The sequence below is a fragment of the Lissotriton helveticus genome, chromosome 3_1 (genome assembly GCF_964261635.1).
Source record: "Lissotriton helveticus chromosome 3_1, aLisHel1.1, whole genome shotgun sequence".
NCBI classification, from domain to species: domain Eukaryota; kingdom Metazoa; phylum Chordata; class Amphibia; order Caudata; family Salamandridae; genus Lissotriton; species Lissotriton helveticus.
In genome coordinates, this window is record NC_136061.1 from 182,539,912 (window position 1) to 182,567,831 (window position 27,920).

Here is a 27,920-nt window from a genome sequence, read left to right on the forward strand (position 1 = left end):
TGGATCTACGGAACCTCAACACATACCTCAAGAAGCAATCGTTCCGTATGGTATCCATTCAAGAGGTGTTACAACTGCTCAATTCCAGGGATTTCATGGTGTCCTTAGACCTCCAGGACGCCTATTTCCATATACTCATTCACAAAAGTCACCGCCGGTTCTTAAGGTTCACAGTGGCGAACAGACATTATCAGTTCAGAGTGTTGCCATTCGGCCTAAAGTCGGCGCCACGCATTTTTACAAAATGCCTATCCCCAGTGGCAGCCTACCTTCGCCAGCAACATCACCAGGTATTCCCCTACCTGGACGACTGGCTCATCAAGTCCCCCACTCTAGAAGGCGCGAACAGGTCTTCGAACGCCTGTCTTCAGCTATTCGAGAGTCTAAGACTTACACTCAATCAGGAAAAGTCAGTACTGCAGCCCTCTCAACGCCTCACTTTCCTGGGATCAATTCTGGACACACATCAAGAAAAGGCCTTTCCATCACTGGAACGTCAGGCCAAACTGAGGTCGCTGGCAACACACATTCAGCTCAAAAAATCCATCAAAGTGCGACTTTTCAAGTCACTGCTGGGAATGATGTCCTCCAACATCCTCCTAATCCCACACTGCCGCCTCCATATGCGTCCCTTACAGGAGGCGTTATCAGCTCAGTGGGTTCAAAGCACGGGATCCTTCGACGATCGACTCAGGATCACCCCATTCATGGTGAAGGCACTGAACTGGTGGCTTCAAATAAAAAACCTGAACCAAGGCCTTCCATTCCTCCTTCCAATCTCCCCACACGTGATTACAACAGATGCATCACTGTACGGGTGGGGTGCGTTCCTACAGGAACTTCAAATACATGGTCAGTGGTCGCCAGCCGAGAAGGTGCTCCACATCAATCTCCTAGAGCTAAGGGCAGTGTACCTGGCTCTCCGAGCTTTCCTGCCCAGAATCAGGAACTCCCCGGTGCTTGTGAGGACGGACAACACCACCACAATGCACTACTTAAACAAGCAAGGGGGAACCCAATCCATGACGTTGTCTCTAGAATCGCAGCGAATTTGGAAGTGGCTGCTCCAACACAACATCTCGCTCAGGGCAGAGTACGTCCCAGGAGTGGACAACACCCTGGCGGACTCTCTAAGCAGGCAACGGACCATCTGCCACGAGTGGGAACTCGACCAACAGGCCCTCGACGCAGTGTTCTCCCAATGGGGCAAACCAAATGTGGATCTGTTTGCGACAAGGATCAACGCAAAATGCCAATACTACGCAAGCTGGCTTCCCCAGAAAGGGTCTCTAGGGGATGCATTTTCGATGACATGGTGTAACGCCTTTGCCTATGCTTTTCCGCCATTTCCCCTGATCCCCAGGGTCCTCCGGAAGCTGAAAGCGGAGCATTGCACCTTGATACTGGTAGCCCCAGCGTGGCCACGCCAACACTGGTTTACAGAACTCCACCTTCTATCGCTGGAGCCTCCGATTCCTTTCAAGCCTTACCCTCATATTCTCACCATGAACCAGGGGCAAGTCCAGCATCCAGATCTGACATCTCTCGGATTATCGGCTTGGCTCCTGAGTTCAGAGAGTTCCAGGACTTAGATATCCCTCAGGACTGCAGGGTCGTCCTGGCCCGGGCCCGGGCTGACAGTACCAATAAGACATATTCCCTTAAGTGGAAGAGATTCTGTTTATGGTGTAAAGCTAACAAACTGCACCCGTTCTCGTCATCTCCATCACAACTGCTGCCCCACCTGCTCCATCTAGCACCCTCGGGATTGGCCCATGCCTCAATCAAGGTCCACCTGGCAGCCATATCTCGATTCAGACGCTCTTCGTCTGGTGTTTCTCTATGGTCCAATAGACTGATCAAGCAGTTTCTGAAAGGCTTATTCAGGTCTTATCCTCCAGTGAGACCTTTACCACCTACATGGCAGCTCAACATTGTCCTGGCGCAGTTGATGAAACACCCCTTCGAACCGATACATAAAACGGATCTCAAATATTTGTCATGGAAGACAGCCCTCTTGCTAGCTCTCACGTCAGTAAGGAGGGTGAGCGAGCTACAGGCTTTCTGTATTCAGGACCCGTTCCTTCAGTTCAAGCAGGACAGAGTCATCCTAAGGACTAACCCCAAATTCACACCAAAGGTTCCGTCTGCTTTTCATTTAAACGAACCTATTGTCCTGAGGTCTTTCTTCCCTAATCCATCTTCAATGGAGGAAAGATCTCTACATTCCTTAGATCTGAAGAGATGTCTGAAATTCTACCTTCATAGAACGGCACAATTTCGCAAATCCAACCAATTATTTATTGCCTTCAGCAGGCCCAGGAAGGGCCTACCATTGACTAAGCAGAGCATTTCAAGATGGATCTCTGCAGCTATCGCCTTCTGCCACCTACAAGCGGGTCATCCTCTGCCCACCAAGGTTCGGGCTCACTCCACTAGAGCGGTTTCCACCTCCATGGCGCTCTTTTCTGGGGTGCCCATTGTCGACATTTGCAGAGCAGCGACATGGAAAACACCACATACGTTCACCAAGCACTACTGCTTGGATTCTGAACTTATGAAGGATGCAGCAGTGGGACAGGCGGTGCTCCGTCATCTATTCCATTAGAGGTGAGCCTTCTTCCTTTCATCCCACTTTCCATTTTACTGTTTGCACATTTCTTATCCTGCTTATGCTTGCAGTTTCGTTTGTTACACTACTGATAAGTTATTATCATGTGTTCTACATACTATGTTATGCGAAATGTGCTGCTTACTACTCGCTACTCTGATTCAGGCATGTGAATCTATGAAAGATACCCATAATACTGGATAAGAAATGCGTTACTTATCTGTAACTGCAGTTATCCAGTATTGTTATCTTTCATAGATTCACATGCAACCCACCCGCCTCCCCTGGAAGGGCTCACCTTGGTTCTCTCAGTAGGTACTACTTAGCACTGTGCTTACGAAAATCTGAGGGACTAGGGCTCCTTCCAGGAAGGTTCTAGAGGGTGGTAGTAGCTGATTGGCTCCTGGCCAAAGTTTGGTCCTTTTTTACAAAAGGACTCAGATAGGTTACTAATGTGAGGCCTCTGGCCTATTAGTATACATATATATATATATATATATATATATATTTTTTTTTTTTTTTTATTTTTTTTTTTCAAAATTATCCAATTTAGACGCGCACTCAGAGGTAAAGTGGTACACAGTGTCGCTTTAAAGCGACACTGTGTACCACTTTACCTCTGAGTGCGCGTCTAAATTGGATAATTTTGGAAAAGCGATTGACTGGCGGGGCTCTGCCAGCCGTAAGCGCGCCACCAGACTGTGGGAGGTTCCGCCGCGAATGAGCCGTGGAAAGTAAGCATATATATATATATATATATGTCTTTAGGACATTACTATTTTATATACCGGGGACTCCCACCCCGACGACGGGGAATGATTCAGGCATGTGAATCTATGAAAGATACCAATACTGGATAACTGCAGTTACAGGTAAGTAACGCATTTCTTATGATTATCAATGGAGATCCCCTGAGAGAGAAAGAATGGTTTCTTACCTGTAATCATAGTTCTCTCTTGGGAATCTCCACTGAAATCATAAGCAACCCTTCCACCGCCCTGATGACCCCTAAAGGTGCAGTTCCTTATTTGATTAGTTTCAGTGCTGCAACCAATGCAGGCTACATTGCTATGTATTGCTTCTTTTCTTAGCTTAAAAAGTAGTAAAAAGCATCTGTACGGATATTTTTAAACGGTCATTTCTCGTTTTACTTAAGTTATTTTTAAGAGTATAGCCCGTTTTTACTTTTAAATTTTAAAGTATTTATGTAGGATTGGCGATATAGCATGTACCTTATTTACAAGTACCTTGTGCAATAGGTGCGTCACTTTTAATATGGGAAAAAGTGACTTGCCAGCGGCGCAAGGGGCTAGTAAATTTGTACCCCCTCTCTTTTTAAGTCTGCAAAATGTAAGATGTCTGTCACAATGTTTCCTGGCCTTGATGAAGTTTGGCGAAGTGATGTGACTTTGAAACAACTGCTCCGGGTACCGGCATATGGGCGGGACTATTCATTGTTTATGATTTTCCCCTGAGAGAAAACTAGAATTACACTCAATTTTGTGGACACTGAGCAGAAATAGTAACCACTGAGTGTGGATTACTCACCAGACTACTTGCCTTTTAGAGAAGAAATTCGAATTTAGTAAAGATTGTCCGTGAGTAGATTGGAAGAGGTCAGTGCTGCCTGATTATTATTACATAAACAGAATCCAAGCCTCAGGGATCAGTCAAGTGAAGTGGTAATGGTCTGTATATGTACCAGATGTTGACAATAAAGGTCCATGAATAGGTCAAGACATTGGACTCAAAGAGTGCCCTCCTATTCACAACTACAAAAAAGCAATACATGACTTCCTTGTCTTTTGAAAGCTATGTGCGTCTATTATTGTTGTGTATAGTTTAATCTTTAGAACTTCTTGATAAGGGAAAAATCCTACAATGTTGCTTGTTTCTACAACATGGGAGGCTAGAAGCTTCTTCTTTACCAGAATCTGACTAAAGAAATTGATCTAAGCCAAATAACTGAGCAGTGAAGGGCCAAATGTAATCATTTATTAGCTCCATTGTTGCTCAACAAATGATGTAGAACTAACAATGTCATCTCTTTCAGGTGGTGTAGGCGTCAGGCCTGGTGGAGGAATAGGTGGAGTTGGAGGAGTCGGTGCAGGAGGTAAAAATAATGTAACAAACACAAAGTTCCCTTCTCCTTCTACTCTGAGAACATGAGAATTAAATCCTCTAATTAGATAAGTTGGTTTAATTAAACATGGCCATACACTAAAATATATTAAGACGACTGTTACCAGGTTGCTAAATTTACAAACAAATATATCAAATCATACATCAAATTCAAAGGAATGTATTGTCAATTATATTTTATTCCAAAAACATGTTTCATACAATTTTATATTGCAATGACCAATATGGAATCAGCACCCATCCAAGAATGTTTTTCTTAAATAATTTCAAAGGTCCATAACATATGCCAAAGTATATAGTCTTGTAAAAATAAGTCTGGATTTCAGTGAAGTTTACTTTTTCCAAAGTTCTTTATTGTGATAATACAAAGTCAGGAAAAATCCAAGATCACATATGGATTCTCTTCTTAGCCGACAGGGATAACTGAACCTATATGATTTACAACCTTGCGAGTTTTTCATCATAATATAAAGTTTATCTTGCTGCATTCAAGAAATATTACCAAGGTGTATTTGTTGTTGACTATCACCCGATATTTGAGCCCTGAAGAAGTCTCAATGTGTGAGACGAAACGCGTCGGCTAAGAAGAGAATCCATATGTGATCTTGGATTTTTCCTGACTTTGTATTACCACAATAAAGAACTTTGGAAAAAGTAAACTTCACTGAAATCCGGACTTATTTTTACAAGACTATATACTTTGGCATATGTTATGGACCTTTGAAATTATTTAAGAAAAACATTCTTGGATGGGTGCTGATTCCATATTGGTCATTGCAATTTTTGGGCTCTGCCCTTGAAGGAACAGAAAGGGTTGTGTTCCTTGGATTCCCAAGCACCATCCCCACTACTTTCAAGTCACAGGTGAAAGCAGGTGCATTTTCTTTGCCTCAACCCGTTTTTCTGTGTAAAATTTGTACAATTTTATATTGACAAAGTTAAAAAAACATATTAAAATCAAGTATTCATGATTTGTTTTAAAGAAAAACAATATGTGCAATGAATCAATGAAGAACAACTGTTGACGCAGCATTTGGGTGCTAAGGTGGATCGTCACCTTCTTTAGGACAATAGTTCAATATTTAAAAGTCTATTATTTTATGTAGAAACTCTTTATATTTCTCCAATGATGTCTTTAAACGGGTTTCTCGTCTGGTTTTCTCAGTCCCAAAAAGTGCCGGATTATATACTAATAATTTTCTTGGGAAGGTCTTTGTTTTATTATATTTTATTTCTCGTCCTCTTGTTTCTATGAACTCCTTCTAAGGTTAATGTGATACCTCTATCAATCACATAGGATCATTCGCAAATGAATTTTAAAATGTCCGATCCATCTTTGAGTCAAGACATTGATCTCAAAATAAATTCCAATTCCAATTCGAGTCTCAGACTCGACTTGGAAGGTCAGCAAGACGGATGCCTGCTTTTTAGCTCTACACCTGAAGAAATTCTGGACCACAATTCAAAATAAACTGGAACCAGCACCCCTAAAGGAAGAAAAGTGGGTGGATTCAACAAGATTTTATTTAGTGGCCGGCTGAGCTGGCAACCTAGTGTCCGTCTGTCAGTGGCCGCCGCGCTGGCAACTTAGTGTCCGTCTGTCAGTGGCCGCCTGCGCTGGCAGCCTAGTTCCAGTCTGTCAGTGGCCGCCTGCGCTGGCAGCCTAGTGCCCGTTTGTCAGTGGCCGTGTGCACTGGCAGCCTGGTGCCTGTTTGTCAGTGGCCGCCTGCGCTGGCAGCCTAGTTCCAGTCTGTCAGTGGCCGCCTGCGCTGGCAGCCTAGTGCCCGTTTGTCAGTGGCCGTGTGCACTGGCAGCCTGGTGCCCGTTTGTCAGTGGCCGTGTGCTCTGGCAGCCTAGTGCCCGTTTGTCAGTGGCCGTGTGCACTGGCAGCCTGGTGCCTGTCTGTCAGTGGCAGCCTAGTGCCCATCCGTCAGTGCCCCCCTGCGCTGGCAGCTTAGTGCCCGTCTTTCAGTGGCCGCCTGCCGTTCGTATTATTGGTGCTGTTGCTGTCCTGGACATGCACTTTCAGACAATACCCTATCATTATAGATCCCAGAGCAGAGAAGACAGCTGACCCAGTGGGCTCCTCTGGTTTATATTTCAGCTAATAGCTCTAACAACAACCACAGAGCTGTCTGAGCACAGCCCTGTGATGTCCAGATCATCCCTCATGTTATGAACGTTATAACAAACAGTAATAGGAAGAGCTTTTTATAAAAATGTTACAGTGATATCTTGGTATTCCCGTATGCTCTGATGGCAGAGTTACCACGTGGCGTGTCTCAGGGATAGACTGCACACGGTGCTTCCTGCTTGAAGACCATGTCCCTCTGACATCCCGACGGCGCCTAATACACTTTTGGTCAGATAATGCTGTTATAGCAGCAATCCCCGCCTTAAGGGCCTGGCTACTGTTAAGGCACCCCCTACTCACACCTCTGAGACTAGAAGTCAACTTCCTCAAACTCTGCAAAAGGTGCGTTGCTACTTGATTATATGCACAAGACTGCACATACTCAAATGCACAAGACTGCCAGACTCATATGCAAAAGACTTCCCAGATTCATATGCACAAGACTGCCCAGACTCCTGTGCACAAGACTACTCAGACTCAGATGCACAAGACTGCCAGACTCATATGCACAAGACTGCCCAGACTCATTTGCACAAGACTGCCCAGACTCATATGCACAAGACTGCCCAGACTCATATGGACGCATAGACTGCCAGACTCATATGCACAAGACTGCCCAGACTCATATGTACGAAACTGCCTAGACTCATATGCACAAGACTGCCTAGACTCATATGCATGAAACTGCCCAGACTCATATGCACAAGACTGCCCAGACTCAAATGCACAAGACTGTCCAGACTCAAATGCACAAGACCGCCCAGACTCATATGCACAAGACTGCCCAGACTCATATGCACAAGACTGCCAGACTCATATGCACAAGACTGCCCAGACTCATATGCACGAAACTGCCCAGACTCATATGCACGAAACTGCCCAGACTCATAGGCACAAGACTGCCCATGCTCAAATGCACAAGACTGCCCAGACTCGTATGCACAAGAATGCCCAGACTCGTATGCACCAGGCTGCTCAGACTCGTATGCACAAGACTGCCCTGGCTCAAATGCACCAGACTGCCCAGACTCAAATGCACAAGACTGCCCAGACTCATATGCACCAGACTGCCCAGACGTGTATTCACAAGACTGCCCAGACTCATGTGCAGAAGACTGCCGAGACTCAAGTGCACAAGACTGCCCAGACTCAAATGCACACGACTGCCCAGACTCATGTGCACAAGACTGCCCAGACTCAGGTGCACAAGACTGCCAGGACTCATAGGCACAAGACTGCTCAGACTCATAGGCACAAGACTGCCCAGACTCATAGGCACAAGACTGCCCAGACTCATAGGCACAGGACAGCCCAGACTCACTGCCCAGATTCATGTGCACAAGACTGTCCAGACTCATGTGCAAAAGACTGACCAGACTCATGTGCACAAGACTGCCCAGACTCATGTGCACAAGACTGCCCAGACTCATAGGCACAAGACTTCCCAGACTCATAGGCACAAGACTGCCCAGACTCATGTGCACAAGACTGCCCAGACTCATAGGCACAAGACTGCCCAGACTCATGTGCACGAGACTGCCCAGACTCATGTGCACGAGACTGCCCAGACTCATGTGCACGAGAATGCCCAGACTCATGTGCACGAGACTGCCCAGATTCATAGGCACAAGATTGTCCAGCCTCATAGTCACAAGACTGCCCAGACTCATGTGCACAAGACTGCCCAGACTCATGTGCACAAGACTGCCCAGACTCATAGGCACAAGACTGCCCAGACTCATGTGCACAAGACTGCCCAGCCTCATGTGCACAAGACTGCCCAGACTCATAGGCACAAGACTGCCCAGACTCATGTGCACGAGACTGCCCAGACTCATGTGCACGAGACTGGCCAGACTCATAGGCACAAGACTGCCCAGCCTCATAGGCACAAGACTGCCCAGACTCATGTGCACAAGACTGCCCAGGCTCATAGGCACAAGACTGCCTAGCCTCATAGGCACAAGACTGCCCAGACTCCTCCACACACCAGCTCGATATTCCTGTGTTTCCCACCTTCCTACCCCCAAGCCCCCCTCTGACTTGAACCGGTTATCTTTCAGTTTCTTTTGCACTGACCCAGAGTCTTAACTCATGCTTGCGATTGTTGACCCAAAATCGTAACATTTTAAGGTGTCGTCATATGTGTGAGTGTGAGACCTTCCCCACGAAAGCACCCTGAGCTGGCTTAAAGTTGGGTGCAGCACTTCACAGAACATCTGAATGATTAATACCGATACGATACCATGAAGAACTATCTCTGCGAGTTCTTTCTGTGCTATTCTGAGCCTCCAATATCTGAAATCTTTTTCAGGTGTGTATCCAGGCGCTGGTCAGAAAGCTCCCAAGCCAGGTATGTGTTTCATGGGTATTTTATTCGTATGTGCAGTCTGCGCAGATACAGTCCCGTGCAGTCTTTCCATCAATTTGCATTATACTGAAGGTGTCGGGGCGCTGGGTGTGACTGTAGTATACTCGCTAACTGTGTAGGCAAATGATGCCCATTTCTGTTGTGTTCTGATGCTGGCATTTCTTCACGGTCTTAGGTTATTATGGGTATGGTGCTGGAGGGCTCCCGGCAGGTGAGTTGCTGCAGCTAATGTGTCTGATATGTGTGCGTAATGCTAGCTCCTAGGGTGCTTCACTATTGGTTGATCCGGAGTCTTCTCGGAAGAGATCGTCTTGACGTTGTGTGAGTGAAAGGTATCATAACACTGGTCTCATACCGCCCTTGGATGTTGTACGAGACGTAATTAGAATACTGTGCTGCTCCCACGTCATTATTAATAATACGTTTTTTTAAAAACGCGAACGGGATTAGCTCGTTGCTCAACCGCAGAGGAGTTTGTCTACCAGAATACCTGACCATCGTGCTCCGGCACCACCAGGTGGCGGTAGCACCATTTATATACTTTGGAAAATTGCATCTGCAGCTTGCATTTTCAGTCAGGGTGAAAAGATAAAATACATTTTTTTTTAAAACTGTGTCAGATTGGGCTTTCTGAAAGTGCCAGAAGCGCCAGTCTGACAGGTCAGTGTATGGGCCGAGTTTGTAGCGGTGTGTGGACCGGCTTTATGGAAAGAGCCAGATGTGTGGCTGTTTGTGGGCTGCTGTTGGGAGAATCTTTATATAATGAGTAGGATGCAGGAGCCGAAAGCACTGTGCAGGTGACAGTTGGTTGCACTGGGCACAGACTGCAGCACTGGGTGTCTTATATGGTATGAAAGTAGTGCAGCATGTCCTTTTAAGTGTGCCGCAGCAGCCCCACAGTTCTAGAAAATAAATCAGCTGCTACCAGACCCACAACAGCTGCTGAACACGTACCTTCCCCCAAGTAACCAAGTCTCCAGCTCCATCTTTGCTCACGCGAGCTACCAATGCTTATTGTCAAAATCGCATAGCAATGCTAGCTGTGGTTAATTGGCTGGATAGGGTATTCTTTGGTGTAGGAATTCTACACAAATGGGATGCATACCAGAGAAGCCACAGTGGGGGCTCTCCGAATGTGGTCCCCATTATTTACTACCCAATTTTCAAATTGAGCCACTCTTATTTTGGTGCCCGGGTCTATTTTCTGTCCTAGTTCAACCCTGTTTAAAAAGCCTGTTCCACTAAAAAAGCAAAGAAAAAATAGAACTAAGAAATTATGGAAGGCAACACAGCAACTAAAGTTGTGTTGCATGAAAGGTAGAGAGCAGAACAACCCCATATCTATTAAGACAGGCCACTGTGCTTCTCTCTCCCTATGCTGGGGCACGTTTGGTAGCTATTCGCCAGTGCAAACACCCTATGAAATAGTGCACGGGGGCTGTGTTCGCTTAAGCATTGGTTTAGGGTCCCTTCTTGTACATCAAGAACTAGCCTTTAATACTTTTCCCACTGTATGCGTCCTGTACAACTCAGCCCACAAGAAGAGTAGGAAAAACAAGGAGAAATTAAAACATTTGTCCTTGTTGCGCATGCCTCAAGGTGGATTAGGATTTAGGCACACATCCCTGTCTACGATTCTTTGTAGATAGAGATTTGCATCAAAACCCATGACTGTTTGGATGGGAACACCCGTGGACAACCCACGGAACATCCCTTTGATGCAAAGCAGTGCTTAATTTGAGCCAGTTGTTGCCAGCACTTATTTTTAGAGACCGGCACTTATTTCCAGCATCAGATATCTACAGAGTACAAGAGAGGTAAAACACACGGAGTAATCAGAAATCCAGCAAACCCATCACAAAGTGAGAAAGTAAGAGCATGCAAGAGGGAGGAAAACAGAGTGTCTGTTGGTAGATAAAAGACTACCAGCCTGGGTAATTGGCGCACCAACGTTTAAATGTACCAGCCGCCTGCTTCAGTGCAGAGCTTCAGCACCAGCACCTTTTCATTTACAAATTAAGCAATGACGCAAAGTAACACAAGACAGCGCATTGCACGGCTTTGCATCACTTTGGGAAACTATCCAACACAAATCCAGATGTACGTTGGATAGTAAGTCCCACTGTAACACTATGCGCTGGGTTTGTAATACAAAAGTAATGCAAGCCCCATGCAATGCGTTAGTAAATCTGAGTTGTTATGTTTTCGGTATATAATGCATCTATAAGATAAAAGTATTTAATGTATGATGATTCCGTATACTTTTGAAATGCTTTGCAAAGCACACACTCCATCAGAGACGGAATGATACTCCTGCCAGCCAACAGGATAAGGTTAGAGAAAAATATTTCTTTGAGTGGGGTCAAAACCCATTCTTTTTATACCTCAAGAATCGGTAATGATAGTTCTTGCAGGCATCTCTATTGTCAAAGCAGACCTAGAACATTTTCCAATTTTTTTTTACTGAGAAAGCGGATTTTAGAACGTATTAATATATAAATCAACGGAGTGCCCAGGTTTTGTGTGCAGTCTCACAATCTTCTTGTGATGGTAACTGGACACGGACTTTCGCTGGGTTTTGTGTTTGTTCGTGGGACTGGTACAGGCTACAGACCCATCACTGGCTTTACTCCCTGGCCATGGTGGGTTGGCTGAGAGGCTGGGCTTGGTCATGTGTGAGCTCTGAGTATGGAGGACTGAGTAATACCACTAGCTAGTGGGACTGACCAGGAAGGCTGAATATAAGCGGTGCTGGTGTATTTAGATGCTTTTTTTGTTCTCAGGTTACGGAGCTGGTGTTGGAGGCTTGCCAGGAGGTGAGTACAGAATAAGGGATGAACTTTGTATTTGAAAGCCTTGTGCCATGGTCGTGAGCTGCACACATGACATCTCTCTGCATATATCTCGAAACTGAATAGGCGAGTAGCGGGAAAAGATAAAAAAAGGAGAACACTGGTTTGTGACGGGTGAGGAAGTCATTTAGAGTTCTGGCCTTCTTGGTGTTAGAGAATCTTTACCTTTTGGGATGGTGCAGGACCAATGCCTGTACAGGGTGTTATAGCACAGACAATGATGGGATGGCTCTGCTAGCTTGAGGATGATGTTGGATTGGGCGTCACCTAGGAATAGTGTCGACACTTTGGCGCTGGAGAATGAAGACGAGCTGACTGCGGGAGATTGTTTCATACTGTAATGAGATGAGAGTATGTTGTGATAATGTAGAGGGCATTTGGGATGGTAAAGTAGTATTCTGTCCAAGAGATGAGTTGGTAAAAAACAATCATATAGAGTAGTGCATGGACTAAAGGGGATAGTGGGAGAGTCGCAGCCCGGGATGTATGGAGTCAGTAAAGGGGCTGCAGGAAGAGCGTTGCGGCTGGGGGAATGATAATCAGTTGTGTTCTGATGAGACGTCTTTACTTGTGTTTAGGTTATGGAGCTGGGGCTGGAGGCTTGCCAGCAGGTGAGTTGCTAAACTTGGTTATGTCAACTTAATGGAAAATGTTCCTTTAGTTGGTTAATGTCATAATGTTCATAAGGTCGATAAGTTAATTGAACTACGTGAAAGAAATGTATAGTAATGCTACAAAATTGTGTCAGTCATGACAAAATCCAAATAATGAAAGTTTACATGTTCCTCGCCCTTTTCGCTAGATAGGTCTTATATGTGGATGTTCGCACTGCAAGTCTCTCCTTGAGTGCTGGTGAGTTGTCTCTTAGAGAGGTTTTTACTCCAGAACTCAATATCCCTGACCCTGGTATAAAGAATTAGAACATTTGAGGCTGAAAGAAAGAGATCTCTGATATGTTCCATAACATTGGACTTTGAGTGAATCAGAGGTCTTGTCAAGATGCCCAGGTATGCTGATGAAGTGATTTGGAACTTGGAGCTCTCGTTATGATATCAGAACTGAATTGCATGGAGGAATTGAATCTCTACAGGGTGAGTCGAGTGTGACTCCTTCCAGACGTTCTCACATTGTGCCACTTATTGAATTTAAAATATTGCATTCTGTCCTGTTTTCTCACTTGTCCTCACTGCTACAGCGTTACGTCCCTTTGGTCTTATTCACTCTCCAGCTAGTGAATAAAGACCATACATTTCCAGGCAAACAGAGACTGTTGTGAGTGGCTAAGGCGCCTTCCTGCCTCAGGCTCCCTTCATCTGACCACAACCCCAACGATGGCCAACCACATAAACAATATTGAACGCAAGACTTGCTATCAGCAGATACATGCATGTGTGATGAGACTGAAAAGTTTGGCAAACAAGTATCGTATAAGGGCTGCTGACACTGAATCTGTTGTCCAATTTGGAAACCACTGTGCAGGGCCTCCTTCTTTTCAGCAGGTCTCCTCGCGCCCACTGCTTTTCATCCTGGTGCTTGTGAGGCCTTGAGGCTGTGTCTACTATAAACTCTCACAGACCTCTGCCATGGGCTTTTCTGACAGGTATTTAGCAAACAGCGCTCTGTGGAAGAATTGTTGTACTTTGGATTGGTGCCTGAATAGTGCTCCTAAATCTAAACCTTTGGCCTGAACCCTCTCCTCCTCCATAGGGGTGGTGACTTTCTCTAATACTGAGAAGGACCTCCTCTTCTGGTGCCATTCAGGTATTCATACGCTGCCCTTGATGCTGTCTGCTTCCATTTCTCTCTTCATAGCCTTGCAGTATTTTCCATAATTCTAAAACCTTAACTGTTCCATGGCCCCCTCGTCAGTGCACTGGTCTGCTCTGCAGGTTGCCAGGACATATTCGATTGCTCCCGGGTCTCTATCACTGCCGCCAGAGCACTGAGTGTGCCGACGACTTTTGGAAGCTTTTCCAACTCCTGCAGCAGGCTTTTGTGCTCATTTTTAAACCCAACCTTGCAGGAGCCCCAGTTTATGCCACTCCCCATGGTATCTGTAATTAGCACAGGGGTTATTGTAATCTCCGTTCAACCACTACCTGCGGTGGTCTTTCAATGAGAGAGCAGAGATGAGTATCTCGAGGGTCTGTAACAAAGAGCCAGTTGGGCCTAGTGAGGACACTGTCATGTGCTCACATGCTCACAAGTGGCCGCTTCCTCATGTCTAGTTGTAACTGGCCTTCTCTCTGAATTCCTGGGACACCAGCAGCTTATGGAAGGTGGCCACAACATTAGTATTGATTCACAGAAAGATTCAGAGTTCCAGCTCTTCCAGCTGTTCTTCAAAGGACCCCACCAACAGGTGTGTCTGCCTGCAGCACCCGCACAGCAGCAGGGTACAGTCTGAAAACAGGTTTACAGTGTGTAAGCCGCAACTACCAGGAGGAGCAGTGCGTGAGCAAGCATCCTTACTCCTCAACTACTACTGCTGTGGAAAAACAGTGTAATCTGCAGTGCTTACAGACTCTGGCGAAACTGCAGACCCAGCTCCTAATCTCAGCTTTCCCTCTAGGCTACATGTGTGGTTCTAGCCAGATAGGGCTTTTTGCATCAGTTTCCTTATCTGTCAAAGTCTGTATTAAGTGATATATTAAGAACATCTAACACAGTCTGTTTATTAGGTTTAGAGTACTGAGCTATTCGAGCCTGCGGCTTGGGCTATCATCCTTCTTCAGGAAAAGAAACCCAACCTCCTTTGCGTTAATAACACCTTTCCGACACAATACATTTAATTAATTCTGCGTTCTGTGTCAATCACAGCCATGGCCACAGACTAACACCTCCACTCTGGCTTCTTCTTTTGATTTGTAAGTGCTCAGGGTCTTCTGTTTAGTTGGATCTTGATTTGACTCTTTACTCTGTGCACCTAAGCTTCTGGGGGAATTCCGCTTCCTATACCACTGAAAGGAACACGGGATTATCTGTGGGCCACTTTACGTTTCTATCACAGCTTTCTGTGGCTTCCTGTTTCAGCTGGGTTTGTGGGTCATTGTTATGCCACTGGCAGGCAGTATGTTCTTAAATGCACTGACAAATCTTCCCAGTCTGAATTATTTTTATCTGTTGTCCAGCATTACTGTCAAATAACTATATCAGTCCTAACAGTTCGAAACTAAGGCCCATACATACGTACTCTCCGGTCACAAATGCTAGTTGAAATTTGTGACCGGTATTTTTATGCCCAGAAAGTTTTTCTTGCGAACCAACCTTTGTATGAATAGGTCAGTTAGCAAAGAAAGAATTCGGACTGGGTTCCAATTCGACCTACCTCATAAGTATTTATGATGTATGCCGCAAATTGCGACTCACTCCGATTGGAGAAAATCACTGTGGCGGGGGCCTGCTTGGGTCAACAGATCACTATGTCTGTGATTGACTTTAAATAAAGTACCTTTTTTACGCAGATCCATTTCCTTAAATGAAACATACAGGCTTTGAAAAAAAATCCTTTTGTTTTAAAGTTTCTTTGATAGTTGACAGTAGTCCCCCGCACCAATGCCTATTTACCCAGAAACGTTTTACAAATGTCACAAAAGGGAAGGGGGTACTATGTCCTCACTGCCCTTCTCTGGATCTTCCATAGATGCACATGTTGTGATGATGTCTTATATCATGTGATAGTTGATCATGGATTGATTCTAATGAAGGTGACTTTTTCCTCTCTAGTAGTGGAACGGTCATACATTGATGTGCTGTGACCGATGGTGGGAGGAAAGGGAGATTACCAATCTCAGCATTTGAATCTGTGGATGATACCAATGTCGGAGAATCAGTCACACTCATGATTTCATTTCATTTCCTTTCTGACCACCGAAGCCCAAATCAACCAAATAGTCCAGACCAATCCCCATAGATTTGAAGCGCATATTGAACATCTACCATTTCCTGGAAATATGCTATTTGGTCTTTAGAGTAAGGTCCATACCAGGAGTGTTCTAGCACTAAAGTAATGGGTTCTTTCAATAACCTGATCACCTTATAAAGTTTCAGAGCATGGTGGTCACATTGACCCTAAAAGTGTTGATTGCGTATAAAAACATACATCACTCCCTCTTTCAGCTCGTTATTTCTATTGCAGTATTCAGTTCTCACATGCAATCCACTGACTTTGAAGCCTCAACATGGGAGGTTGATAGTTTTGCTAGGAACAAAATCTTAATCTGTGTAGACTGACTAACCTACCCAAATTGTGTTCGTTTTCTTAAATATTTCTCTTGAGGTGTTCCTGCTTTATTCGGACTGAGGAGTGAACTTTTTATTCACATTTCTTGAACCAGGTAGCCCCTGGATGCCTCATGTTTGGTTATTAACCCTATATTGCAAACCTATACCACAATAACAGAAACGTGATCATTGGAGAGAATAACTCAGGAGCTCATACTGTAGAGGACAATGCAGTAACAACCCTAGGAGTGTACTTTTGATTGCATTCAAATAATAAAGTATCTGCTTTTTCTTAGGTTATGGAGCTGGAGGTCTGCCTGCAGGTGAGTTATAAAAATGATAAACTTCCGATTGAAACGGATTTGATGCTGAAGACTTAGGTGATGCCTATATCAGTTTGAAACCAATAGTGTACAGCTGAATATTACTTCAGAGGTGAATGAGATTAGAAACGAGAGCTTAGTGTTTAAGAAGAAAGATATTGTATGAGCACTGGATAGCTGGGCGTCTATTGCACTGGTTCCGGGGTATTACGTAACAGCGATGACTGGGGTACCGGTATGTGTTTAGTAGTTCAAGTGAATTGGCTCTGAGTGATAGAGCTACAGAGACTTTAGCTGAAAGGGTGGGTGTGAAATTGGCGAAGGAGGGAAGGTATAAGATAACTGCAGTATGATCTGAAAAGCTGGTAGGGATGGTGTAAATGGTTGCAAAGGATAATGCAAGAGCTGGTTTATTGTGAGAGATAGTCTAAGAGTTGTTTATTTATGGATCGTGTCGCAGTTTTTATATTTGGCTTTGAGGGACAGAGTTAGCTGTGAGCTAAACTATAATAGTTGGGACCAGATTTACTGTCCTTTATGGATGGGAGCGAAGTGTGAAGAATTTCAGTGTTGCATTGTGGGAAAGACAGAGAATACCACAGCACCAGAATTAGTAAGAGTTGCCTGCCAACTATGTCATCTTTTTCATTCACGCTAAGACTGGTTGTTGTGCATCACGCAGAGACTCACACTGTGGCGTAAAAGAAACTCTACACTGTCCAGCTTCGGATTGGTACAGCACCCTCCAGTACAAATTCCTTTGTGTAGAGTTAGCACAGGGCTCAGACATTTAAACTGTGCGCTTTAGTGTAAAGCGCGCCTAGTAAAAGGGGGATATATTAGACCATATACCGCTTCACTCCTTGCTTGCATCAGCTTTCTTTTGGCATTAGGATTGGGGTTAAAGGCAGTTCATGCTATTTTAATAAATCTGGCTTTGCACCAAAACCTATGGATTCTGTGCTTGTCCAACCGAAACACGCATCCCAGGCAAACACTAAGAGGGCGTTTGTGTAAAGCAGTTGGAGATCAACGAGGAAGAACTTTCAGCATAAAATACCCTTTGCATGTGAAATTGATCCATTGCAAACCCTTAGTAAATCTGGCCCGCGGTTTGAGGATCAGGTTAAGATGTTCACTGGAGGGGTGTAAGAGTTTGATGTGGCAGCAAGTATTGTAATGGATGGTGTAAGGGTTGTCTATGAGGTATGGTGTAAGTGGTGGTGTAGGGAGGGTGTAAGAGTTATCTAAATGTATGATGTAAGTGCTAATAATAAAGGAAAGGTGAAAGAGTTGATCGTGGAGCACAGTATACACGTTTTGGCTGTGAGGATACTGTGAGATCATTAAATGGGTAACAATTAAAAGCACTGGACTTGAGGAAATAAGCAGGCTTTTAGCTATGAGGGTTAAATTAAACTCTGAAGGATGATGTAAGATTGTTGGTAGTAAGTGATGTTATGTGTGTTTGTAAAGCAGACTTTTAATTGAAAAGACATGAGGTCCGCGTTGTCGGCGTAGGAGATGTTGTGTGCACGGATGACGTTGGCAAGAGGGATCATGAATGCGTTGAAGTGGGTGGGACGGAGCAAATAACTTTGAGGCAATCTGCAGAGGAGTTTGCAGGTTTCCAAAAGAGTAAGGTGCTTGACTGGCAGCTTGTGTCCTATCCGTTAAGAAAGAGCATATCTAGTGGAGAGCGGGTCCTTGGATCCCAGTCTCGTGCAGAGGCCTGATGATAATGGGGTGTGAGACAGTGTAAAATGCTGCAGAGAGGTCCAAGAGAATGAGGGCTTCTGTGTCTCCTCTGTCAAGAGTGATGCTGATGTCTGCGGTGGCAATGAGTGCTATTTCTGTACTGTGGTTAGGTCTGAATTCAGACTGCGCGGCATTGGGGAGCTGATGGTTCCTGAGATGGTCCGTGAGGTGTTAGTTGATGAGTTTCTCCAAGACCTTTGCTGGGTATGGTAGGAGGCAGATGGGTCTGTAGTTGGAAAGCACGGCTGGATCAGTGGATGGTGTCTTGAGCATTGGTGTGATGGTGGCATATTTCCAGGTGTTGACAAGTCAATGGAGGTGTTGAAGATATGTGAAGATGGTTGTTAGTGCTTCAGTGATTGGATGGAGTCCTTTGGTGAAGGAGGGGAGGCAATGGTCAGATGGGGACCTCAAGTGGATAATCTTCATGGTAGCAGCCATTCCGACGATGGTGACAGTGGGCCATGAGGTCAGGATTTCTTCTTCGGCTGTGATGCAAAGTTGCACTGCAATGGTGACTAGGTCTGGTTGATGGTCAAAGTTGCCGTAAATGGAGGTGCTTTTGTTACAAGAGAATTCTGAGAACTTGTTCCAAAGGTCTTGTGAGGGGGTGACGTGGTGGAGGTGGAAGGAGGCACAAGATATGCCTGTTACTGTTAGTGCCGGCGTCAATGTGATCGCCAAGAGCTCTGCTCTTTGTGGTCCGTATCTGCTGCTGGTAGTGTCTTAGGACTTTATGTGTGGTGTCTTGACTTGGTTTCCACCTGCACTCCTGTTGTTTGCGCTGCCATTTTGTCAGCGTGAGTTCCTCTATATACCAGCTGGCCTGTGGTCGGATTCTTGCCATAGGGTTGCGTTTCAGGAGAGCCAGAGTTTCAGTATTAAGGATGGTCTATATACAGAGTTATCCTGCTGCCTGATTAGGTTTCTGATGGTGATATATCTTTTTTCCCTCAGGTTATGGTGCTGGTGGCTTGGCTGCAGGTAAGTTACTTAAACTGGCCAGCCTGATGGCTTGTAGAGATTTAATAAGGTGTACCAGACATACCCCTATAAACCTGTGAATTAATATCAGGGCGCTGCACCCTGTATGCTAGAACATTTTTATTTTCTCAAGTACATTGTTTTGTCTTGCATCATCAAATCCATCCTTTCTCTTGTTTCCTTGGGAATATGTCATTTTTTCCAGAGTGTTTGCACTGCCTCATGCGCTCCATGTGCTCTCTGGAACGCAATCCCTCTCTTTTGTCTTATATTTGATGCTCTGCCTCTCTGTTATGATACTTGTGTGTTTTGCTTCCATTTTATCGTTGCTTTGCATCCTTCTCTCGTTCTGTTGCTTGTGTCATCCGTCATGCTTCTGCTCCTTAGCCATCCTTCTATCTGCTCCTTTGATTCTTTTATCAGTACCACCATTCTCTTTTGTGGTGACTATGCCAATTTTCTCTCTTTTTATAACTGGCCAGACTGACCTTTCCTTGTGTCTGTTCCCACCTTCACTCTTGATACCTGCACCATCCTACCTGCTTCTTGCGTCAGTTATACTCTTTCAGTTTCTCACTTGTGCTAACCTTGCTTTTTTGCTTCCTGCGACATTATTAGCTCTTCTGGTCCATGTATTTGTCACATATGGGTTTCTGAGGTCAGTCCCAAACTGTTACTGTGTACAAGCCTGGTATAATGTTGAGGCCTCTAGCTTGTTCTCCAGGCCCAGGGATCTTCCTTGCATTAGTGAACACTCCCACGCAGTAGTATGTGCGAAACACTATGGCATTTATTGACACAATAAAAGAAGGTCTGGAAACAGCAAACCTTCAACATAGACATCTCACTGACTACAAGGAGACAATCCACCGAAACAATTAATAATAATGATAGACTATGCTCATCCAGATAACCAAATCTCATTAGACATGAATTACCCACACGCATTGATCACACATCCATTCTCACACTCATTACTGAACCCAGGGGTCCTCAGCCACTCCAGGGCGAGGCTCTGTGTCTGATCATCTTCCTTACTTGGAATGGGAACAGGTCAACCTTCTAAGGAGATAATAGGGGCTTTACTCTCTTTTCGTAACTTGTGGACAGTTCATGTGTTTGACAGTTACTGGGGCATGTTAGCTAGTGGGACAGCCTAAGTGTGCTGTATGTTCTCAAAGCCCCACTAAAGTGATCAGGCAAAGCTGTGATATCTGTGGGATAAAATGTGGGCCTATAACAAAATATGTGTGCCATCTGGGGCAGGATCCATCCCCTGAACTTAAAAGCAGGGTCACTCTTGTACTCTCTCATCCACCCGGTTGGGAGCCATACACTGGTGATACACAATTGATTACCCCCTTACTTTACTGCCCGGTAGGGGAGTGGTAAATCTGGGTTCAAAGTGGCTTTCATTCACTGTGTCCAGGTCTGTCCAAAGGTGCAGAGATTGTGGGGACCAGAAAAGCTGACCACAAATGGTTCAAGTCAATACACCAACCTCCAGGTCTCATCTCCATAGGATGGGAAACAGAACTTCTAGGAAGAAACATTCATCAATGGGAGTTGCAGGATCTAAGTCAATAGCAGAAGTCTACCCTGCTTTACAGCTCATCACCATTTCTCCCCCTCCCCATGGAAACTTTCCTCATTTTAAATACTTATCTGTCCAGTTCATACTCATCTGTCCAGTGCAGCATGCAGCAAACGAACCACCTGAATTCACTGTCTATCACACTGGACTTAGCCCAGGCATACTGCAAATTCACCCTTTGTCAGTCAAAGAGTTAGGGAAGCCCCTCTCTCTGTCTTTGTATACTGGCTTTGGCATCTCCTATGGGCTTGTTGGGATATTACACTTCCACAACCATGCACACCCCCAAAGCCTGGGGTGCAATTTAGCAGTTGGAAGGTTGTCTGCCAGTCTGCTGAGTTGACTAGACACCTCAATTCTGCAACCCCAAAAAGGCCCTTGAGCAACATGTAAAGATTCCCGCCTACCTCGTTGTTGAATCTCTTTCCTAAAAGTGCATCGACTAATTCAGCAGATGCACTTTCAGTAAAGCAGAATCCCAAGCAGGCATTCCGTTTTGCTTTCCAGAAAAAACCGCCCCAAACCTGATTTGTTTATTAAAAGCAAAAAAGAAAATTCCCTTACATGCGCAGACTTTTATTCCTCCACATTAGAAATAGTTCTCTTTTTTCATGCCCCGGATTGGCATGGCAGACCCAGATAAGAAAAATCATTAGCTGATGTGTCACCCTACAGGGTGATCTCTGTCTTTTGACGATCTATTCTATGCCATCATTCACTTCCCAGTGCCTCTTCTGCCTTGCCACTCACTTATCCGGAATTTTTTTTGTGCTGCACTCTCTTGGCAAATTCATATCTAAATGTTAAATATTATCCTCCTCAACAGGAGAGTAAAGGGCGAGGTTTGTCGTGTTGGATGTTTGTGCTTTCATATGTATTGAGTGATAATATTGATGACTTCTGATCTGGAACTTCTCTGTCCCAACAGCAAAACCTGCAAAGTCCTACGGTGGTGGCGCACTGGGTGCCCTTGGATACCGAGGTAAGTCGAGCTCATAGAGGCTGGTAGGAATCTGCTGTTTATCCCTGTTTCTCCTAGCTCTCTTTTGACATCAGTGTTCTCCACAACAATATTGGTGGGTGATGTTCAGCACCACCAATATTTGTCACCCACGTAAGTGTCTGACACAAAGTACTGTGTGATCCCATATTGATTCTGAAACTATACCACCTCAAATTCAATCAATTTCATTGTGTATATTTGGAGACCTCCTGTACTTGTCTGACCCCTTTATTCTAACCCCTCCAATATGTCACAAGCTATTGAATGTTGTGGGATGTCATAATCTCCTCTGTTATTCCAGTGTTCACACCCACACCATGAAGTTAAACATGCGCAATGGTGTCATTGCCATGCACTCAGACTTGTACCTTTTCCTTACTGTGCACTTCTCACTGCTCCCTTCTTTTCTATTAGGTCATATCTACCACTGTTGTGTTTCAGACGCTCAAAATGATGTCTTCTTCCACGTGTTGTCTCTTTGTTAGTTCCCTCAATTCTTTCTTTTCACTATTTCTTTCAGTTCTCTCAGTTTTGTGTTACTGCATGCTCTCCCTCTCTCTCTATCAAAAAGTCCAGGAGAGGGGGTGGGGGTGGGGAGAGAGGGGAGAGGTGACAAGGAGCTGGAAGAAGGTCCAGTGCCCGTGGTCCTGGGGTTAAGATAAATACAAAAACTGGGGTCACTGTTCCTAAATAGGAGAGGAAAGAAGTATAAACAGGTTGAACAAAGGGTGGGCACATGTAAAGTGGCAGTCAACAAGACTGTTTCATGTTGCCCTCACACATCCCGAGGGATGTCGTGCTTCATCATAGGGCTGTTGCTCCTCGTTGGGCTGGCACTGCCATGCACCACAGGTCCCCAGAAGGGTCACAATTGCAGAGATCTTTTGTTCTGATTGCTGTATGATGAGTGCCAGAAAGAGTCTATGTGGGGTGGTGTTGAGTGTGTTATGGTGTGAGTTAAAACTGATTAGGGATACCGCCAAAACTTTAAGGAGTCCTGTTTAGTGGGGCTAGGCTTTAGAGATGCCCCACCATTTAGCATGGAGGAAAACTGTATGTTCTGCCACCAGGCGGCTCGAGATTCACCTCAGTGCTTGTTTTATGTTTGTCTTTCTTCCCTGGTTTACGCTGCAGCTGATTTTGATGCATTTTCTTTCTTTTTTAGGAGGTGCTGCCTGCGGGCAAGGGAAGTACTGCGGCCGAAAAAGGAAATAAACAAGCAACTGCTTTACAATTCACCTCATGAAACTTGGTGCTACTGCGTGGTCGGGAATGCAAACCTTGAATTACACAAATAATGCAAAAAAGACGTCCGACTCAGTAAACTACCCTTCCAAACTGATATGCCCATCTACAGAGAGAAATACACTGAGAATGCTGTAATAAGGAGAGAGAAGGCGGATCTGGAAGCCACGTGCTCAGAGGAGTGAAATGAAAGACCGTCGGTCAGAGCCCCTTACTGTGTGACCAGCGCTTCTGGGGAACCCGCCATCACACCTCTCTCTCCTCAGACAGGAAGTTAGACTAGAAGCAGAGAAAGGTCCCTGTCGCCCCCTTCCCCTCTCCTTCCCCTCTGGTGCTATTGAAATTTGGGGAATCCCTTTTACACCGCCCCCAATATCTCCACAGGAAAATCTATGCCTCAGCCTAGGGTCTCTGCAAGTGCCCTTATTTAGACCTGTCTAGAGGAGAGAAATGGGACTGAGCATTGCCACTCGTTCATAAACGTTGGCATCAGTGCGTCTGTAGCACAAGACGGACATTGTGCCCCCACGTTTTCTACCCTTCTACGCCTCCGTGGTCAACTGACTCCAGAACCTGCACCCACAATGTATGAGAGCCTGTACATGTTCCTGTTGGACTTTCTACTTGTATAATACTCCTAAACTACATAACTTATGAGTTGAACCGGACCCTGTCTGGAACTGAATATCGCTAGCTTGTTGGTGTATGTATGCTTGTGCAATGACTTTGGGTCATTTTTTGCTAATATTGTGGAATGGGCTGGGCTAGTTGACCCAAATGGCCAAGGAGTAGGGGGGCTTAAAGCCTTTGCCCCACAATTCTTGTCTGTGGTGCTGCTCAAACAATTGCAGTTTTGTCCTCCTCTTCCTGTCTTCTTACAGCCCTCTCCATTTCCACTGTGAAAGCAGGCGAGATGAACCGGCACCAATCAATACAGCATGCCCTGTGTGCCAGGGGTTAACGGTGATGCCAATGCACACGACTGCCGAGAACACGTTATCCCATGCTTTATGCACTGTGTAAAATAGCCGTACTGTTAATAATGCATAGGAATCCAGGTCTAGCACCTTCCAGGCCGTAGTGAAGGCCATGAGATCACAGTTACTGTCTTCCCGTCTGACTACCATGATTCATAACATTAGCTAGTGTCTGTTCTATTTTGTTTTGGGCTGATTTTTCTGTACCTTGAAGATTTTCTGCAAAATGTTCTTTGTAATCACAGATATAACGCTGATGAAACACTTCTTTTGTACAAAAGTAATAAAACGAAATGTTAAAGTAACTGTTTCAGATACAGTCTAATAAATGGAACGTTTTGAAAGATGGTGGTGTGGTTTGTCTGCATGCCGACAGGATTGGAAGGTTGTTGAAGATTGCACTTTTCTCAGTCTTTTGAAGGGATTCATGTGGGATAGACAGGAGATGGCTGGACGTGCAGTCTGCTGACTGCCTTTATCTTGCATGCATCAGTGTCCAGAGTTCTGTGGCATTATGTCACCTTGTGATGGGGATAAATGTACGCGTTTGAAGGGACAGAAAAATGAACGAGGGAGAGTGTAACACCATTCAAATTGGGTGTGGCAATTCGTGGATGAACTACCAAACTCATCACTCGGCAGCTGGTGGGTTTTCACAGTAGTTGCTTCATTTGATCCCAAAACTACAGAGCCCATGGCTGGTCCGTTGTGGAAGGATAAAGCCCAAGAACACTTCGGTAAAAATGTAAATTGATACTTGTATAGCGCACTACTCACCCGCAAGGGTCTCAAGGCGCTTGTACGAATACCGCTGTGGAACCCATCCTGGCTTTCCCTGTGAGGTGTCCACTCCTGGGCACCCCCAAGGTGGAGGCCAGGCATCCTTAGCGTTGTGGGGGCTGTTGTGGAGATTAAGCAAGCTATTGCCCAGAGTTGCAGAGTGGGGCTCCATGATTGGAATAGGCACCGCGGCGAGAATGATCAGGTCCATGGAATTTTTGAGCCCAAGACCCGCCGAGGCGGGGAATTGAACCCTGGTCCCGGGCTAGACCTCTGCATCAGGGTCTGCCACTCTAACCATTGAGCCACACTTCTCCAGTAGGATTAGAGTATGAAAGCGATATCGTTTTTTTACATGGCTTTTATTTAACAGTGAGTTAGGCTTGGTGAACTTTTAATTCAAGAAATATATCTCTTAAAATAATCCCCAAAACTGGATCCTAAAGGACCCCATTCCATTGCAGATCCCAGTACTGGTTAATTCCTTTGAAGCCTGCCCAGAACTGTGGCTTTTGGGAATAATAGAGCTACCTCATCTTGTCTCTTCGCTTCAGTCCCCTTTCATTCTCTCTCAGGGGATGTTCATTGATAGTCAAAAGCACCGAACATTCCTGCCCACTTGCGGGGATCCCAGAGCACTTTTCATAATATGTTTTCTTAAGTGTACATGTTCACCTGTCTTCAGGAATGCCTGTAGAAACACTTAAGACATGAATATTTGGCATCCTACAAGAAAGGCTGTAATGGCCAAGTTCTTTAGACAGCGTTTAAAATGGGTAATGAATAAATATGTGTATATACATTTATGGCCAAGTAATTGGTAGAAAGGAGTTTGATTACTCAAATCTATTTCACAAACCCTTCTTAAAAGGAGAAAGATGCAACAATAAAAGGCAGTGTAGCCCGATAGGCTGCCATTACGAGAATGTGAAAATAGCACCTGCGACTTTAAGGGATCAGAGACCACTAGTATCCCATCATGCCCTGCAGGTGGCAGTTGTTTAAGTTCTTTTGTCTGCCTACTAGTGAAAGTATATTGGATCACAGAGCTCGGCAGTTTGGGATTTTTCACCAAAAATCTCACTAGGAAATTATAGACAACTGTTTTACTCGACGGAATTCATCTGTCACAAGTTTTTTCTGCCTTTTTGTGACTGAATTTTTTCTAAAAAAAATGCCATCTATATTTGACAAGGGTCCTGCCTGTTGAAGAAAGAAGGCCAAATCAGACACTCATGATCTCTGCTTCATTTGTCTTCCTGAGACCCATGATCCTGATAGATGTACACACTGCAGGAAGTTTTCCAGATTCGCCTCCATGGTGCAGAGGAACAATGCAGGCAGCAGGTGCAATCAGAGGGTGGGACATCCAGAGAGTGAGGTGAGGGTCAGTCCCATACCAGGACTACGCCACCTCCGTTAGAGGACTCCAGGTGTGGGAGATCCAAAAAGAGAAGCCCACTTCGAAAACAACTTTTTTCCAGGTCGACGTCAAGAGCATCGACGTTGAGACAAGGTACATTACCTACATGTTCACCATAGAGGGCTGGGTCGATGTCTAAGAGGAGATGACAGCCGATGTTGAGACATAGAAGGCCGACGTCAAAGGAGACTATGCCGTTGAGGCACCGTAGAAGTACAACATCGAGGAGTGTATGGACTTTAAAACATAGGAAAAAACGGACATCTAGGAGTGTGCTAACGTCAAGACATACAAGGAAATCAAAGTTAAGGAGTCTGTCAACGTGGAGACCATCATGATGTATGGAAAAGGTGACAAAATCAAGGCCAAGACGTCTACCATCATCTCCGGACTCTGAGTACTCCAGGCTATATTCTCCTTCAACGCCTATATTGCTGCCAGACTCTCCTACTCCTCATCCTTCATCTCCGCTTCCTCCACTGCCTCCTCCACCGTTTCCTCCATCTCCTCCAGTGCCTCTTCCAACTCCAGTACCAGCACCTCTTGCTCAACCATTTGAAGTCCCCCCTCCGAGGCCTCAAATTCTCCACAAGAAACGCATTCCAGATCTCGCCATCATTCGCACAATGCCAGGCATTGCAGCAGGTCTTGGCATTCCTCATCATGACAATCCTCCATACGCACACATCATCATCAGGCATCCAGGTTTAGAACATGGTCAAGACATCATTCGACCTATTATTCTTCAACTTCTTCTCCCAGCGCTTGCAGACATACACCAGCACTGTCGGACACATCATCATCAGGCATCCAGGTTTAGAACATGGTCAAGACATCATTCGACCTATTATTCTTCAACTTCTTCTCCCAGCGCTTGCAGACATACACCAGCACTGTCGGATTTCCCCCAATCGGGGTCTCTCCAGTGGATGATATAAACACCTTTCAGGAGGTCATGGTGAGGGGCGCTTCAAAATTGAAAATCCCGATGCCAGCTCCTCCACCATCTACATCTGTAATTTTCGAGATGCTTTACCACCAATCAGCGTCCAGACCTCTCCTGCCATTGGTTCCGGGCCTACTAGAACCAGCCATGGAATTGTTATTCACATCGGCCTCAGCCAAATCTGCTCCATCGAGGCAACAAACGAAATATAGACCACTAGAGAAGGACCCAATGTTTTTTCTACTCAGACTCTCTCCCTGATCCTGTGCTCATCCTTGTGGCAGAGAAACATCATTCCACCACTACTTTGTCTACAGTACCCACTAGACAAGAAGAGAAAAGAGTTAGATTCAATGGGGCACAAGCTTTGTGTACAACTGCCACGACTATGAAGGCTGCAAGTGCATCAGCTCTCCTGGGCAGACACAACAGAGCCTTGTGGGAGTCTTTACAAAAATCTACAGAAGACCTCCCTAGAGATAAACGAGAGGATTTCCTCTAAGTGGTCAAAAAGGGCATGATGGTCTCCAACCAAATAATTAGTGCTGCTGTT

General features: G+C 45.2%; 1 protein-coding gene across 23 annotated transcripts in view; it reads left to right on the plus strand.

The window, feature by feature from the left end:
• ELN (elastin) overlaps nucleotides 1-24,562 on the plus strand; it is a 496,210-nt gene extending 471,648 nt beyond the window's left edge. For 18 of the 23 annotated variants that reach the window (XM_078679533.1, XM_078679534.1, XM_078679542.1 and 15 more), the window contains 9 exons: nucleotides 4,665-4,724; nucleotides 9,202-9,240; nucleotides 9,434-9,469; nucleotides 12,042-12,074; nucleotides 12,689-12,721; nucleotides 16,631-16,657; nucleotides 19,373-19,399; nucleotides 21,922-21,975; nucleotides 23,162-23,347. In XM_078679533.1, the coding sequence (XP_078535659.1) occupies nucleotides 4,665-4,724; nucleotides 9,202-9,240; nucleotides 9,434-9,469; nucleotides 12,042-12,074; nucleotides 12,689-12,721; nucleotides 16,631-16,657; nucleotides 19,373-19,399; nucleotides 21,922-21,975; nucleotides 23,162-23,211 (359 nt within the window). In that variant the 3' untranslated portion in view covers nucleotides 23,212-23,347. Of the gene's footprint in view, nucleotides 1-4,664; nucleotides 4,725-9,201; nucleotides 9,241-9,433; nucleotides 9,470-12,041; nucleotides 12,075-12,688; nucleotides 12,722-16,630; nucleotides 16,658-19,372; nucleotides 19,400-21,921; nucleotides 21,976-23,161 lie in introns of all 23 variants that reach the window. The other 5 variants (XM_078679547.1, XM_078679556.1, XM_078679544.1 and 2 more) reach the window with 3 other exon arrangements.
• The last annotated feature ends 3,358 nt before the right edge of the window (nucleotides 24,563-27,920 follow it).